The sequence below is a fragment of the Silurus aristotelis genome, assembly GCF_946808225.1.
Source record: "Silurus aristotelis genome assembly, chromosome: 16".
Classification (NCBI taxonomy): domain Eukaryota; kingdom Metazoa; phylum Chordata; class Actinopteri; order Siluriformes; family Siluridae; genus Silurus; species Silurus aristotelis.
This window is the reverse complement of record NC_139589.1, coordinates 9,633,157-9,648,587: the sequence shown is the minus strand read 5'-3', so window position 1 is coordinate 9,648,587 and position 15,431 is coordinate 9,633,157. Positions and strand designations below refer to the sequence as shown.

The 15,431-nt window shown below is 35.8% G+C and overlaps 1 protein-coding gene across 5 annotated transcripts in view; it reads right to left on the bottom strand.

The window, feature by feature from the left end:
• Nucleotides 1–169: 169 nt before the first annotated feature.
• Nucleotides 170–15,431, bottom strand: part of nectin1a (nectin cell adhesion molecule 1a) — a 39,535-nt gene continuing 24,273 nt past the window's right edge. Inside the window, exons 3-10 of one of the 5 annotated variants that reach the window (XR_014537282.1) lie at nucleotides 15,121–15,420; nucleotides 14,840–14,957; nucleotides 13,019–13,170; nucleotides 3,599–3,746; nucleotides 2,508–2,574; nucleotides 1,954–2,175; nucleotides 921–1,250; nucleotides 170–877 (exon numbers count right to left, since the gene is read on the bottom strand). Coding sequence is in view for 3 of the 5 variants with exons in the window: in XM_083564906.1 (XP_083421032.1) it covers nucleotides 11,241–11,734; nucleotides 13,019–13,170; nucleotides 14,840–14,957; nucleotides 15,121–15,420 (1,064 nt within the window). In the remaining 2 variants the exon portion in view is untranslated. Of the gene's footprint in view, nucleotides 1,251–1,953; nucleotides 2,176–2,507; nucleotides 2,575–3,598; nucleotides 3,747–11,094; nucleotides 11,735–13,018; nucleotides 13,171–14,839; nucleotides 14,958–15,120; nucleotides 15,421–15,431 lie in introns of those variants that run through there. The other 4 variants (XR_014537283.1, XM_083564908.1, XM_083564907.1 and 1 more) reach the window with 4 other exon arrangements.

The following is a 15,431-nucleotide window of genomic DNA, read 5'->3' as shown; positions in this document are numbered from 1 at the left end:
AGTCTCTCTGGTTGTGTTGATATTAAGTAGTGCTGCTGTGTAGTTTCCAGAATGAGTAGAATGTTTGTTCTTCTATTCCATTCCATAATTTCAATATCACTGGACCCTTGCATTGTGCATTGATGCATTTGGCAATACAATGTAAATCAATTGACAGGACACATCTGAACAATATTTGATTCTTTATTTAAAAAAGAAATGCCACCAGTATATATTCTTAATGAACACAGACACACAATGGAATGGGATGGTATGTATATACAGCACAATGTCTACAAGAATTTGATTTTTATGTTTCTTTGTCTATCGACATTTTGCTATAAGTAAAACATGTTCAAAATAGTCCTTTAGATTTTAAGAATAGAATTAACTCAGGATTTTAGAAATTCTGAATTTTTTGATAAAAAAAAAACCAAATGATTAACTAAATGCATGTAGTAAGTTATGTTTAGTGGTGTGATTCAGAGACTTTGGTTGTGGGTTATATTTCTAAAATATATTAGCATAAAAATCAAACTTTACACAAACAAGGAATGTAAATGTATTATCAAATGGCCTATTGTGCCTTATATGCACAATGGGAATATGTACAAAAAAATATATAACAAATGAATAGGCCATAGCTATATCACAGTGCTGATTCATTTCCTATAACAGCAAGGCAAATGACAGGTTCACGTTAATGTGCTTGTTCTAATACACTTTTTTAAAATAATAACAACAAACAGGTAGCAGTCTTCAGTGTAAGTGCTTTGTAACAGTCAGAGGTGAAGTTTTCTGACCTGGGAAAAGTCTCCAGGACTGCAGTTCGTTGTTTCTTATGAACAAAACAAACTGCAGTTTTTGTCTGATTAACTTCAAGAGAGAATAAGAGAGGCTGGTGAAGACCTATTTCCCAGACGTCCCAGAACATGAAATACAGGGGATGAAAAGTAACAAACAATGTGACATTTTTAATCAAATATTTAACTATACTGAATTTTTATCATTGCTAAAAACAAAAATAAATAATACTAATGAATAATAATTACTATAAGCCAATTCAATGAATTTCAACCAACACCAACCTCATTATAAAATGTACATTGCACCTGAATCCTGATGAAAGGCTACACTTCAAGTGTCAAAGAATCATCATCAGCAGCAATGTCTGTTACAGTGAAGACAGATGCTCATCCCTTCCCCAAATTATTGCATATGTATGCCAAAACCCAGTGGTGATATCAGCCTTTCACAGCTCAACATCCAACCTGCCAAAACACGTACAGGCAAACTGTTAGATTGCTAAGTGCATTAGAGTAGCTAGCTGGAGCTTTAGATGTTTTATATTTTTAAGTCTCAAGTTAAAAAGATCACAATCAGTCAGAGATGTCATTCGGATAGTGTCTGTAATTAAATATATTTGCTACATCATGAATAATGCTAAATTTAAAGTAGCTATCTAAAAGAAACACGACCAACAAGCTACTTCAACCATAACAGCCTTATCCAGTTAGCTAAGCATCTGTTATTTTTATTCATACACTGTTAACAATGAGGGTAGTGCTCACTTCAATAATGTCATTGTTTAAAAAACAATGCCTTCTTCACAGAATAATTTTAGATAATAATAATTTATAAAGTTTTGTGTTTTTTTAAACCAGATGATTCCTTTATGCTTACATGAGTCATTATTTCCATAAACGCTACTACAGTATTAGCACTCTTTCTCAAGTCTATATGTTTTGTACACATTTCACCAAAACTATAAATCTAAACAAAAGTAATAACATACATAAGGTTATTATAGGCAACATCTTATTATATAAGAGAAATAAAACACTTTGGGACATGCTGTTATAGGAATATAATCAACATTGAGATCAACTTTTCATAGAATTTGTTTACATTTGTTCCTTTCATAGAAGTTGTACAGGAAGAAAGATAAAGATGGTGAGGTCTGCATGTGCTTACTCATACATACTGTTCTTTAGGGAAGGTGAAGGAAGTGTTAGGTCCAGGTGGTGTCGTGTAGGTAAACCTGCTGCCCTGGGCGCATGGGTGCTGGGGCAGAAATGTGAGTGGCGGCTGAATGGGTGGAGAGTGTTGCTCTGGAAAGCCATTCTTATCACACGCCAGACGATAACTGACATAATCAGCTGGGTTTGGAAGCTCGTTGTATATCTGGGCCTGGTTCTGTGGAGAGGGTGCACCATATTAGAAAAAGATCTACTGCAGTAATTAAAGCTCTTGTACTTTAGAGCATGAAAGAAATGAAGACAACTTAATCTGGTTTATGAGTAGCGTTTACGAGAAGACAAGACGATCCGTCTGTTCCTTCAGTTAAAAGGGGAATATTATCAGTTTATTTTTCAATACCTGTTCACCAGTAGGAGGTGCTGTCTGTTCATAAACCCTAAAGCACAAATGTCTACCTTTTTAATTTAGTATGCTAGATATAATGCAGATTAGTGCATATAGTGCATATTATATCTAGCATAAACCACAAGAGCTAAGTGCTGTCTTACCTGGAAGTCATCTGCTGGCTTCTTCTGAAACGAAGAAGGCTTTTTACGGGCAGGAGAAGAACCGGCCCTGTTGAGGACAAAGATCTTTAAGGAATAGAGGAGTCTGCAAAGTGCATGCTTCAGAAAAACACCAGGACAGCCGCAAGACTTTTCTTAATGGCACTGCACTTATATGACACATGTAAAGATCTCTCTCCGAAAAAAACTTCCAGTGTTCGCCAGCAATAATGTGTGTACATGTTAAAAGTTATCAGAAAGATTGTGCTGGTTCAGTACACCAGCAAAACCTGCGACGTAAACACCGACGAGGCATAACATTATGAAATTATAACATTATGACCGGTGAAGTGAATAACATTGATTATCGGTTCATCATGGTGTGTTAGGAGCAGAAAAAATGGGCAAGTGTAAGGATTTGAGCGAGTTTCACAAAGGCCAAATCGTGATGGCTAGACGACTGGGTCAGTCAAAACTGCAGCTCTTGTATGGTGTTTCCCGTGATCAATATCTATCAAAAGTTGTCCAAGGAAAGAACATTGGTGAACCTGCGACAGGGTCATGGGCGGTCGAGCTCATGGCTTGAAGGCTGGGCCGTGTGGTCCGCTCCAACAGACAACTTTAGCTCAAATTGCTGAAGAAGTAAATGCTGTTAATACTCGATGGGTCAGGACTGTTTTGGCAGCAAAAGGGGGACCAACACAATGTTAGGCAGATGGTCATAATGTTATTCCTGATCGGTGGCCATAAAATTATTCCTGATCGTTATATACTGATAAAGACTATTAACTCTTTGCTAGACAGTTACTTGGCCATGATAGCTGACCCACTAACATTAAATTAGAACTATCCAGAAAAACAGCTTGGACAGACTAACAGGTAACTTAGCACTGATGATATGAACAGCTATAAAAAACTGTAAAATTATGTTATTTATTGTATGAATGACTACCAGAAAAACACTAGCAGGTATCAAGGGTTGATTAAATATTGTAATAAGCTGATGACACATAGTGTTTAACACATTTATTTTCAATAAGTACACATTGACTGTTCTAGCTCAGTGCTTTGTATGCAAATTGCATGGTACCCACGAGTCACCGTCGGTTTCACTTTGCCTTTTCCTCTGCTGTCTGTTGACCATGAATACAACGGCGGCTACACTGAGGACAATGCCAAGAGCAATCACCCATCCAAGGACACTCATCACCCTCTCAGCTGCGTTCAGTGGCTGGGGGGATTCTGTGGAAAACATAGATGTTGGGTGATTGTTCCACAACAATAATGAACCTTGGTGTCATTTTAGAAGCCTCAGTGAGATTTTAATAAAGAGATATTAAACAATAGTTGGTTCCAGGTCAAATATTTGATTGATCAAAGGGCTTTCAAAGAGTGCATCTATTTTGTGTATCCTAATACTGTGTATCACTGAAATTGGCTGTGTTCATAAAGTAAAATGTAACTTCTTAATTTGAAGTAATTATTACAGTACAGTTCGGAAATAGACATGGCAAATTATATTTCTCAGGAATATAATTTAGGAAAGCTCAGGAAACCATTTTTTCGAGAACCATCCAGGAAAGCACAAAATCAGAGCCAGCAATATACTGTAAAGCTACCATATAGCTATTTTCAATTTCAGAATTTTTGGCAATATTTTGTCCACAATGTTTTACAAAATTACTTGTTTATTGAACTGTTGTAAAAAAGCAATATCACAATTGCACTTGACACTGTTAGATTGAATATCGGCATGGCAGTGTACCTAAATCAGAATCAGACTGACATTGAGTACTGTCTAACTCTTGCTTGTGCGATACTGATGAATTATCTAGAATTTGTATTTTTTTTTTTTTTTAAGGTAGAATTTAGCACACAGGAAAAACAAATGAATGACTTTATCATGAACATAAATTATACTCTATTATTGCTGCCTTTGAAACATCAGTAATGCTTTAATAAGTCATTTTTTCACTTGTACAATTTGAAACATGCAGAAATGTTGTATGTTGGAGTAAAACAACATGTGATATTTAGTTATAAAAAATAATCAGTGACCTGATCCTATATGTAAATTTGAGTTCACATTACCACCCTGAAGATAATTATTTTTCCTAAAAGTTCTTTTTATCACTTATGTTATAGCAGCTATAAACAGTCAATCCCTTTCTAGCCTCTCCTTTTTCTCTTGCTTGGAGTTCATAACAAAAACACAAACAACAGCTTATAATGTTACCTAGAAAACAGGGAAAAACAAACATCTCCTTCATCCTGTGGTGGAAAACGATGCCATATGACACACACTGCAACAAGTCAGTTTGCATGGCCATCGTCCCAGAAGGATGCCCCTTCTGAAGCTGGCTCACAAGAAAGCCTGCAAACAATTAGCTAAATAAAACCTGTCTAAGAGCATGAATTACTGGGACCATTTCCTGTGGTCTGAGGAGACTAAGATAAACTTGTTTGGCATGTGTGCCGAAGCCCTGTTGAGAAGCACCAAGAAAATTGTGTCTTGCCTACAGTCAAGCATGGTGGTGGTAGCATCATTGTCCGGGGCTGCATACTGTAAGTGCTGCTGGTACTGGGGAGCTGCACTTTATTGAGAAAAACATGGATTCCAACAGGTACTGTGACGTCCTGAAGCAGAACATGATGCCCCTTTCTTCAGAAACTGGGCTGAATGGCAGTTTTCCAACATAATAAAGACCCCAAACATACCGCCAAGATGACAACTGCCTTGCGGAGAAAGCTGAAGGTGAAGGTGTTGGAGTGGCCAATTATGTCTTCAGACCTGAACGCTATTGAGCACCTGTGGGGATCCTCAAGAGGAAGGTAGAGGAGCACCATGTGTCTAACATCCAGCAGCTCTGTGATGTCATTATGAAGGAGTCGAAGAGGATTCCTGTGCAGCTCTGGTTATTTCTGTTCCCAGGAGGATTAAGGCAGTGCTACATAACAATGGTGCTCACAGGAAAAAATTACACATTGGACACAGTTTTGACATGTTCACTTAGGGTGTACTCACTTTCGTTGCCAGCTGTTTTAACAATAATAACTGTATGTTCAGTTATTTTCAGAGGACATCTGTACTGTTATACAAGCTGCTCATTGACTATTCTCAAATATATCCAAGTTTCATTGCTGAAATGTGATGGAATTACTCACTTTTTTGAGATATATATATATATATATATGAGTATATATATTTTTCCTTACTTTGTGCTAGCTCAACCTTGTCTATCATGAATGGTAAGTAAGCTTTCATTTAGGTCACTGAACAACATGATGTTAGTTCCTGACCAATGAAAGGCTGTTTCATATTGGATTTTGAAAGACAATGGTTGGTTTCTGTCCAGGAAAGAAAGGACAAGAGCCAGCCACAAACTAAAAGCCTCCAGTGAGTATATATATGTTCTTATACAGTTTCTACTACAAAACCACTGCTGAGTGAAAAAGGAATTCACTGTCAGGACTAAATGACAACCAGCCAACACAGGCCAGTTACTCAGCTAAAAAAAAAGGTTTTGTGCAATAAAAAAGACAAAGTTTTCTTTTCCCTCCCACACAATACTGATTACTGATTTTTACAGCTGGATTTTCACAGTTTATTTTGCAAAAGAACAATTCATGTGCTTATGCCCAAAAGTCCCAACAAATACATACACAAGCTACACTAAAACGATTTCATATACAGTTACAACCAACAGGAAAACAAAGCATTAATTCAACAAATGACATGCCAGTGGAAATACATGGAAATACTGTACAGCATAGTCATTCCACGATAATGACTTATTGCACAACATTGAACATGTTTCAAATATTTACAAAACAATATACAGATTTAATTATATCCATGTGCAAAAGCAAAAAAAAACATATTAGTCATCACATTTCAGGTTTAAGCAACACTTTTGAGTTGAGAACAACATATACACATTATACATGGTTTTATTGTATTCCTTCGCCCAGAAAAAAAGTTGCACTGCAAGACATTTATACAGCAAATATATACAAATGTGTCAACTGTGTGTTTTTTTTCTTTTTTGATATAAATTATGTTTTACACATCAAACCTTAAATGAACTTTTCTTTTCTGTCACTTTTACAACAGTCTCTGTTGAAGTGTATGATGCACCGCATGCACAGCATAAAACATGATGAGTTCATGCAGCTCTAAAATATTCACACAACTATTATGGACTCTGAACAGATATTTACAGTTTTCACCACTATGTTTAAATGGGGCATGTGTGTACTAAATACACTGGACATGTTTTTTTTAATTATACTCGAATTACCACAATGCCAGAATGTAGTTATCAGCCACTGCTTACATTACGTTTGGTTTGAATCTGGTGATCTGCACAACTCGTTCTGTCCTCTGTTAGCCGTTTACGTTCCTTATATGGTCACAGCTTCCTGTGATAACCCGCATACTTCTTCACAATGGCACTAATTATCGCTTCGATGACTTTGACGAAGACCTTGTCTGCTAATTGCGAAGATGTAAGATATTCTTGAGGTGCAGAACCAAAAGAGCAGAGGTGGAGCAGGATCTGATCAAACCTCTTATAGAAGCCTTACACTAACCTAGACAACAGTGTATAACATTAAACAATAGACTTAATGCATTTACAGAACCTGAACCTGGAGTTCTGGTCCCTTCTATAGATTTTTTGTTCAGCAGTGAGAGATACTTGGATCCTTTTGGGTTGATCATCATTAATGTCATTGCTGTAAAACAGAGCCCACTAGTGAAAATCATTTATTTAATCTCCAACCCCTTGTCACTCAACTTTCCTCCTCGGATTAATTAACAGAGTGATGTTCATTTCACCTCGCTGTTTAACACAATACTGTCTTCTGTTAGCACACCGAATCTTGCCATGCTGTATGTTAAAAATTGTAAAAAGCAGAATATTAAGAGCATGCATTAACTTTCAAACCAAAATGGTGAAGTGATCTCTTTCTAATCAACAAACAAGCTATATTTGTTATTACTGAGACAATAGCCATCATCGGTCAGATGTGCAGGTGTGTGTGTGCTATCTGGGTGCTTTGCACAATCTTTCTGGTTATAAGTTCTGGTTAGGATGTGTAACAGTATTCCATGATGCTTCCCCTACCAATTGTTTTTTGGAACTTGTGAGTGGATAACGAAATTCATACACTGAATATATACATGTCAAATACTTTTCGATCAATAATTGCTCTATTAAGAAGTCACAATTTCGATTGCTCCATTTTTACCCAGGATCAAGCATTTCTCCTGTTTCTGTCTGAAACTTTCTCTAACTATACTGAGCTGCTGATGCAATCAGGGTTTACTGTATAAGAGGAAAAAAATAAAATATATTTATATATATATTAGGACTGTCAATCGATTAACATATTTAATTGTTATTAGGAGGATGATTGTCATGAGTTAACTCATAATTAATCGTGACAATCACACATTTTGATCTGTTCTAAATGTAGCTTCAATTAATACTTTTCAAGTTTTTAATACTCTAATCAACATAGGCATGTACAAATATGGATGCTTTATGCAAATGTACGTTTATTATTAGTGAAACCAAACTCAATATAGAGCATGAACACAAAATATTCTTGTAAAAGTTTTAAAGTAATTACAGTGTTATTAATTACGTAAGTCATCAGGACACCAAACAGAACCTTTGCTATGTTTCCACACAAACGGTTTTAATTGCCAGATTTGTGCACCATGGCAGATTTTGGTGCTGATTTGAGACTTGATGCATTCACATTTATTTATTTATATTTTTATAAAAATGGTCAAACAGAAATGCTTGCTGCATAAATCGTGCGTTAATAATAATTTGTGCTGTTGAAATGAATCCGCATCAACGCATTTTTTTCCGTGCTAATTTTGACAGCCCTAATATATATATATATATATATATATATATATATATATATATATATATATATATATATATATATATATATATATATATATAAATAAATATATATAAATATATATAAATGTGTGTGATTGGCATTTATATGGCAAGATTTCTTGAGGGTAAACTGTGCATTATGACATCTTATGACATCATTATGTCTTCTAATACAAAATTTTTTTAAAGCGAACAAACAGTACACTTGGAATCTAGTGCACTAAATGCTGCTTATGTGAAAGCCTCTCTAAGGAAAAGGTGTAGCTTTGAACAGCTTTGAACAGGGCTAATTTCCAGGTCAGTAAAAAGTCAACAAAAGGTTTAACAGAAGTTATTTGTCATACAAGTCCAACTATTATAAATATATAATTATTACCCGCAAACAATTTAGAACATTACAAACTGCTCCTGAAAAGCAGTGAAATATTTAAAAATCTAACTGAGTCTGGCTTCAGGCATAATTCCGCTGCACATCAGAACACCATCTGGGCCTGGATTTCAGACACGATGCCATAAGTCTCACTTTAAGCACTCGCTCGAACACTTTGGGAAATAAAAATGCATTTGTAACTAAGCTCTGTCTCACACATGCTTTAAAACCCACCACCTAAATCTTCACTGTTTACCAAAGGCTTCTGGCTCAGTCAATCATATTAGACTAAAAGCATCGCAGAACAGCGGATTTTGCACTTCTGATACTGGCGGTCATGTTTACTGAATTTAAATTAATTTCCAATAGATGTGTACTTAGATTAGATCACTATTCATTTCCCAGTGTTCATTTTGTATGCTTGACACAAACTATTTGACTTATGTAACTGGTAATCACTTTTTTTTACCTATACAAAATCACATATTGTAATCCATTTTATTTTCAGCTTGTGCTTTGAGCATCTGATCATCATGATCTCTGATAAAAATATAAACTGTTTGGTGCCTATCATTCAACCCTGTTTGTTAGAAAAGTAACAAAAGTGCTAATCCACATATTTGGCCTTATAGTTTACAGGAGATTAATCATAATAATATATTGTGGCTGAGCATTCATATTTGCTCAATTTTCTTTTAATTGTATGTTCTTGATTGTAGTGGCAATTGACACTTTTCTATGTGAAAGTTGACATTTCATTCTCTTAGAAAATATCTACAATATGTAGTATAATTACAAAGCATCAGCAAAGTACAACACTAACAGTGACAGTGCAAAATTTTCACAGTAAACAAAGTGCCTGAAAAAATGTTTGAATGTTTCACTCTGAACCCGTTCTGTAAGTGTGTGAGATGCCCTGACCTCTCACACACATTTCTTGCCAGCACTTGATGTTTAGACTTCACTGACTTTACTCATCCCTGACTGTCTCACTCTGTGACCATGTGCTGATAAAACCAAGGTCAGGTGTGAGTAAAACTGCGACTGCGGTGCAGGGTATGTGAGCATTCTCTCATCCCATGCTGTTTCTTCATAATATATATATATATATATATATATATATATATATATATATATATATATATATATATATATATATATATATATATATATATATATATATATAGTGCTGCCATTATCTGCATATTAAGTGCTAACAATGAATAATGAAAAGGAATTAATCAAACACTCTGGATACTCTTATCAGCCTGAAATTGAATCATTTTTCTATAACAGCATGTCCTTTACTGTTTTATCCCTCATATACCATTATAATTAATAGTAGGGTGACCAGACATCCCGTTGTGTGCTGTAATAAAGGTTTTTCTTGGGTTTTTTGTGAGTTTCTATGATAAGATTTCGGTTACAAAAAGTCAAACTGAAATAGACAGAAAATGTTGGCAATGGCTGTAAAAAAAAAAAAAAAAAAAAGAAAGCCTGTCATCAAAGGGACTGTGTCAGCTTTCACTCAAACTAGACACACGTGAGGTAACACCACAGAAATCCTTTGCTAACAACACAGTTGCATCAGCCTAGTTCCATTTTAAAGAAAAAACATGAATGTGGAGTAAAGAAAATGTTTGAAAAAGAATGGGATTTACGCTTCTCTTTGTGAAATAAAAAAGTAGAAACAGACCAAATATTTATGTTTCTTATTCATTTAGAAGAAATCACAATGATTAGTCTTTTAGGAATATGGCCCACATTTTCCCACAGACTATATATATACAGATAAATATATATATAAATTATATTACATTTAATATGTTGCACTAAGTCCAGTTATAGCAGCTTTAAACATTTACCCCTTCACTTTCTCTTGATAAAATATCAACTTACTAATGATAAAAAGCTTGCAATTACAGCTATATATTTTGTGAAGCTGGACACTGGAGGCTACGTTCTAAAAAATTATGTTATTATAAAGTAATTATCTTCACCATAACTATTATTATTTTTCTTATTTACTGAACATATTTCTGTACATTTTAATTATTAGACTTAGGTAATGTGGAGAGTTTAGCATAAGAGTTTTTTACTATAGAAATAATGACTTATTAGCTTTAAAACATAACTATACATAATTTGACTACTGTCAAAACTGCTGTTATAGAACATTACACATCTTTGGGCCAGTCAAGTTCGGGAATTTATCAGCACTGAAGTATAATTTACTTAAGAGCATGACAAGTGTAATATAAATGTGATAAACGACAACAAAAAAAGGACAGGAATGCTGAACAACAGATAAATAAAGTTCACCCATATTTATACTATATCTGTCTGAATCTCTATTTACCAGCAAGTACGGTGGAAAGGAATTCTAATGATGGTATGTAGATGAATCTATATACAACTATTTTTTTCAATCTTTTATCCTTTTCACACATACCACTCCTCTTTAGAGATAACCGAACCATCCATTTGAGGAACCATATCCACTGAGACTTCCACTTCAGATCCATAGCCATCCCTGTAGCTCTCTTCATTATATTTCAACCTTTTGTTGTCCTCCACTGGACTGTAGGTCTTCATACTGTTCGGAGGATGGTTATGAAACTCCTGAACACTTTCACCTAAAAAACTGGGGCCCCCATATAGTTCAGGCTTCTTCTCATCCTCAGGATAGTTCAGGTCTTCGGGGTACGTCAGGCTCTGGGGCAGAGAGGGGCATGATGACAGGTCGCTAGCTTTGCCAAAGCCATTGGCCAGGACCTGTTTTTTAGTGTTGTAGTCTCCTTTAAAGGTGCGTCTTTGCCGGTTAAAGAAGACCACCAACAATATAATGGCTGCGAGGAGCACTGTACCACACACAACAGCTCCACCAATAGCAGCGCCTGCTCGCTGGTGCTCAGCATGTGTGGAGCTAGGGGACTCTGGGTGAGGAGAAATGGAAGGAAAGAGGGTATATAAGCCTTTTTCTAATTCTTCTAACAGCCACACTTCACATAGTTAAAGCTGCTGAATGTTTTTTTTAGTTGGTTGATTTCCAATAGCCTAGTTTGATGCTATTGCAAGTCCATACATTTTAAATGTCATGCCCCAAACCACATACTTTAAACAGCTTATAAATCATGTACTTCATTTATGTGGTTTTAAAGATTTGCAAAAAGATATGTCTCTTGATAAATACTACATGAAAGAGCAAAAAATCTTGTGCTTGTGCTTTGGGCAGCATGTTAGTATTAAATGGTAACTTTCTCTGATTGACTGATTTGTTTTCCCAGTGTCTATAATTCTGCTGTTTAAATGTGCTGAATTATTGGGATCAAATAAAAGTAGCATATCAAGCTATCCTTCTAATTTTAGCTAGTTTGCCAAAACAGGTCTTGTGGCTCTGAAGGTCATGAAGACTAGTAAGCTAATGTTATCTGTTTAGTTAAAACATAAGCTTATTCAAAAAAAGAAGCCCTTTCAAAAGAAGAAAACTAGCTCACTGTGATTTCTTAGTGGTTTGTTGTGCATGGGGTTATTCATATGTCTTCGAATATGATATGTCATGTAAGGTACTGTATGTATTGTTATTATATAACCTCTTTATTATTTTGTCAACTGATTAAATTTTTTTTTCACCTCGGCTTGTAACAAAGCTTGAGCTAGCATGCTAACATCAGGCAAGCATACAAATATTTCCACCACCCCACTACTCTTTTTGATTTTATTTTAAATAATACATTAAAAGTCTACACACAGCAGCTTTAAATTAAAAGATGAAAAGGGAGGTTTAATGAGGGGGAAAGGGGATGACAGTGTATTGATAACTTGAGCACTTTCATTCAGGAGAAGAGATCCAAGCATGCAGCAGACACACAGCGGCAAGCATCACTGCGTATTTCTAATGGTTCAATTTGGACAGAACATGACAGTCCATTACTGCGAGCAAGCGAGTACAGAGATAAATGAGACATCATGCAGAATTTCAGTCTTGTTAGAAGATTTCTATGATCACACGAATGATCAAACATACAGCAACACATGCAGCTTGAAGAACACTGAGATGACCCAGAAAAGACATGAGACCCTATTCCAGAAAATCATGACTAAGTGTGGCTTATATGGTGATGTTTCAGAGGCAGTTCAATACGATGAAAATAGCAATCTCACATTAAACATGCATGACAAGCACTTTTACATTCAGAGCTTCAAATTCCAGCCCTTACCTGTTATAAGCACCTCGACTGATGCGGATCCTGTCCCAATACTATTGGTGGCATCACACATGTAGGTCCCCGCTATCTCGTAGGTTATAGGACCCTTAAAGATGAGTGTCTCCTCACGCTGCTCAGCTGTATTCGGCATCGAGCCGTTAAGACTATGTGAACAAAAAGGGTTGAATTTAAAATGTAAGACTAGGATAACAATGGAAGATTATAAAATAAATAGGATTTTTTTTTTATAATAATGCATAATCAGGGCCACCACCACAAAGTTTAGTTCTTCCTGTGTAAAATTTGGATATTAGAGAAACTCTTAAAAATGGATATCAAACATGAAAGGACACAAATAAGGAAAAACGTATGAAATAGTTTTTGACCTTGCTGTGGTCTTCTTCTACTTTTGTATCAATCCCCAAATCAGATCAGTTCATCTGCTGGTTATTATGTAATTCTATAAACATTTTAAGGATAAAAGTATTGGGACACCTGATGTTTCCAGCTATATTTGTTTTTTTCTTCAAACTGTGTATTATACCATTGTATAGGATTGTATAGGATGTCCTTAGATATGGTAGCACTGCATTGCCCCTTGAACTAGGAGACCCAAACCTGTTCCAACATGACAATGCCACTCTGCACAAAGCCAGCTCCATGAAGGTATGGTTTACATGGGTTAAAATGGAGGATCTAAATTAACCTGCTATAGCCAGACCTCTACAAGCACACTCCAAAATCTAGTTGAACAGTGGAGTGGAGGTTATTATAAGAATAGAATAGCCTTTATTTTTTGCATATACATTACAGAACAGTGAAATTCTTTCTTCGCATATCTCAGCTTGCTCAGAAGCTGGGGTCAGAGCACAGGGTCAGCCATGATGCGGTACCCCTGGAGCACAGAGGGTTAAGGGCTTTGCTTAAGGGCCCAAACTGGCAACTTAGCGATACCGGGGCTTGAAACCTCGACCTTCCGATCCATTATAAGAGCAAATGGAGACTAAATGTGGAGGAGGGTGTTCAAAAAGCACATACAAAACTTAAACCTACATACATTTTTGTTCATATAGTAATTCTGCAAACATTCAATGGATCTTTCCTTAGATATCACACTAAAGAAAAAGTGTGTCTAGCCAAAAAAAATTTTTTAAAAATCTGTTTATTATCTTGAAACGAACATATTTGTCTGACAAAAAATGCAACTATTTCAGACATTTGACCAGGCCTTGAACTTGACACTGACCCTGTTTAAATCTTCTACTTCTACTTCTACTGAGTATAATGATAATCCCAATTCATTCCATGTTTATGATACAAACATATCTCATTCTTGAAATATTGTGCCAACAAAAATCTCTAAAGGCAACTGAAATCCACATAATTTGTGAAACCTTGTAAAAAAAAAAAATGTAAAGAACTAAAAGAAATACTTTTCAACATGACCTTCTCGGCCTCCAAACCCGTTCTGAAGAAAACAGAACAAATATTGCAAGAAAAATCAATAGCCAAGTGGTTTGGCAGAGTAAGAACTAAGATGTCAGGAAGAATTACCACTGAGAGAGTCCAAAAACAGATCCAAGGATACACAAAGAGGTTGGAACACAAAAGGATTTGTGAAAACACTAAACTGACTTTTTTTTTTTTTTTTTTGTATTTGTATCTTCACGTATGCAATTTGATCACTGTGTTACATAAAATAGAAAAGCAACATCTGTAAAAATCAACATGGTAATTTAGTCCTGAGGGCATGCAAGATTGTGCACTCAACTGCATATATACCTATATTGTATTATTGTATTGTTTCAAGTCTCTGTCCAGCAATGTACTTACTATCTCCACTGGAATGAAGAAATGGCTGGATTCGCATCAGCCAAACAAGTTAGCTGAACATTCTCTCTATTTATATACCAGTTTCCATCAAAGCCCTCAATGCTCACTTCTGGCTCATCTGTGCAAAAAAGAAACATATGATCAGAGCATTTATCTAAATTAAAAACGTGTTAAAAATATAAACTGTGCTGTTACATGAAGGAGGTACATATTCTTAAATTGTATGTAAATGTTATTGTGATTTTTGTTCCTCATTGCAGCAAACTAGAAGGTCTGCTTACATTGTATGTTGAGAATAACGTTGTCTGTCTGCTGATCATTGTTGTAGGTTGAGATGCAGGTAAGCCGCTGTTCATGTGCTTCTCGACTGGGCGTCATGATGTAGTCACTGCGCACTGTTATAGTCCCATCAGGGTTCCTGATCTCCTCAGTGTTCGTTTCGCCATCTAATTCAGTGTCCCACGTGATCACAGCAGGGGGCTTCCCGTTAGCTGAGATACATGTTGCAACGGTCATTTTAATATCCTTCGATCCTGCCACTATGGTGGGTGTGGACAAACTCATCTGGACCATCGGTCGAGCTACGGGATAG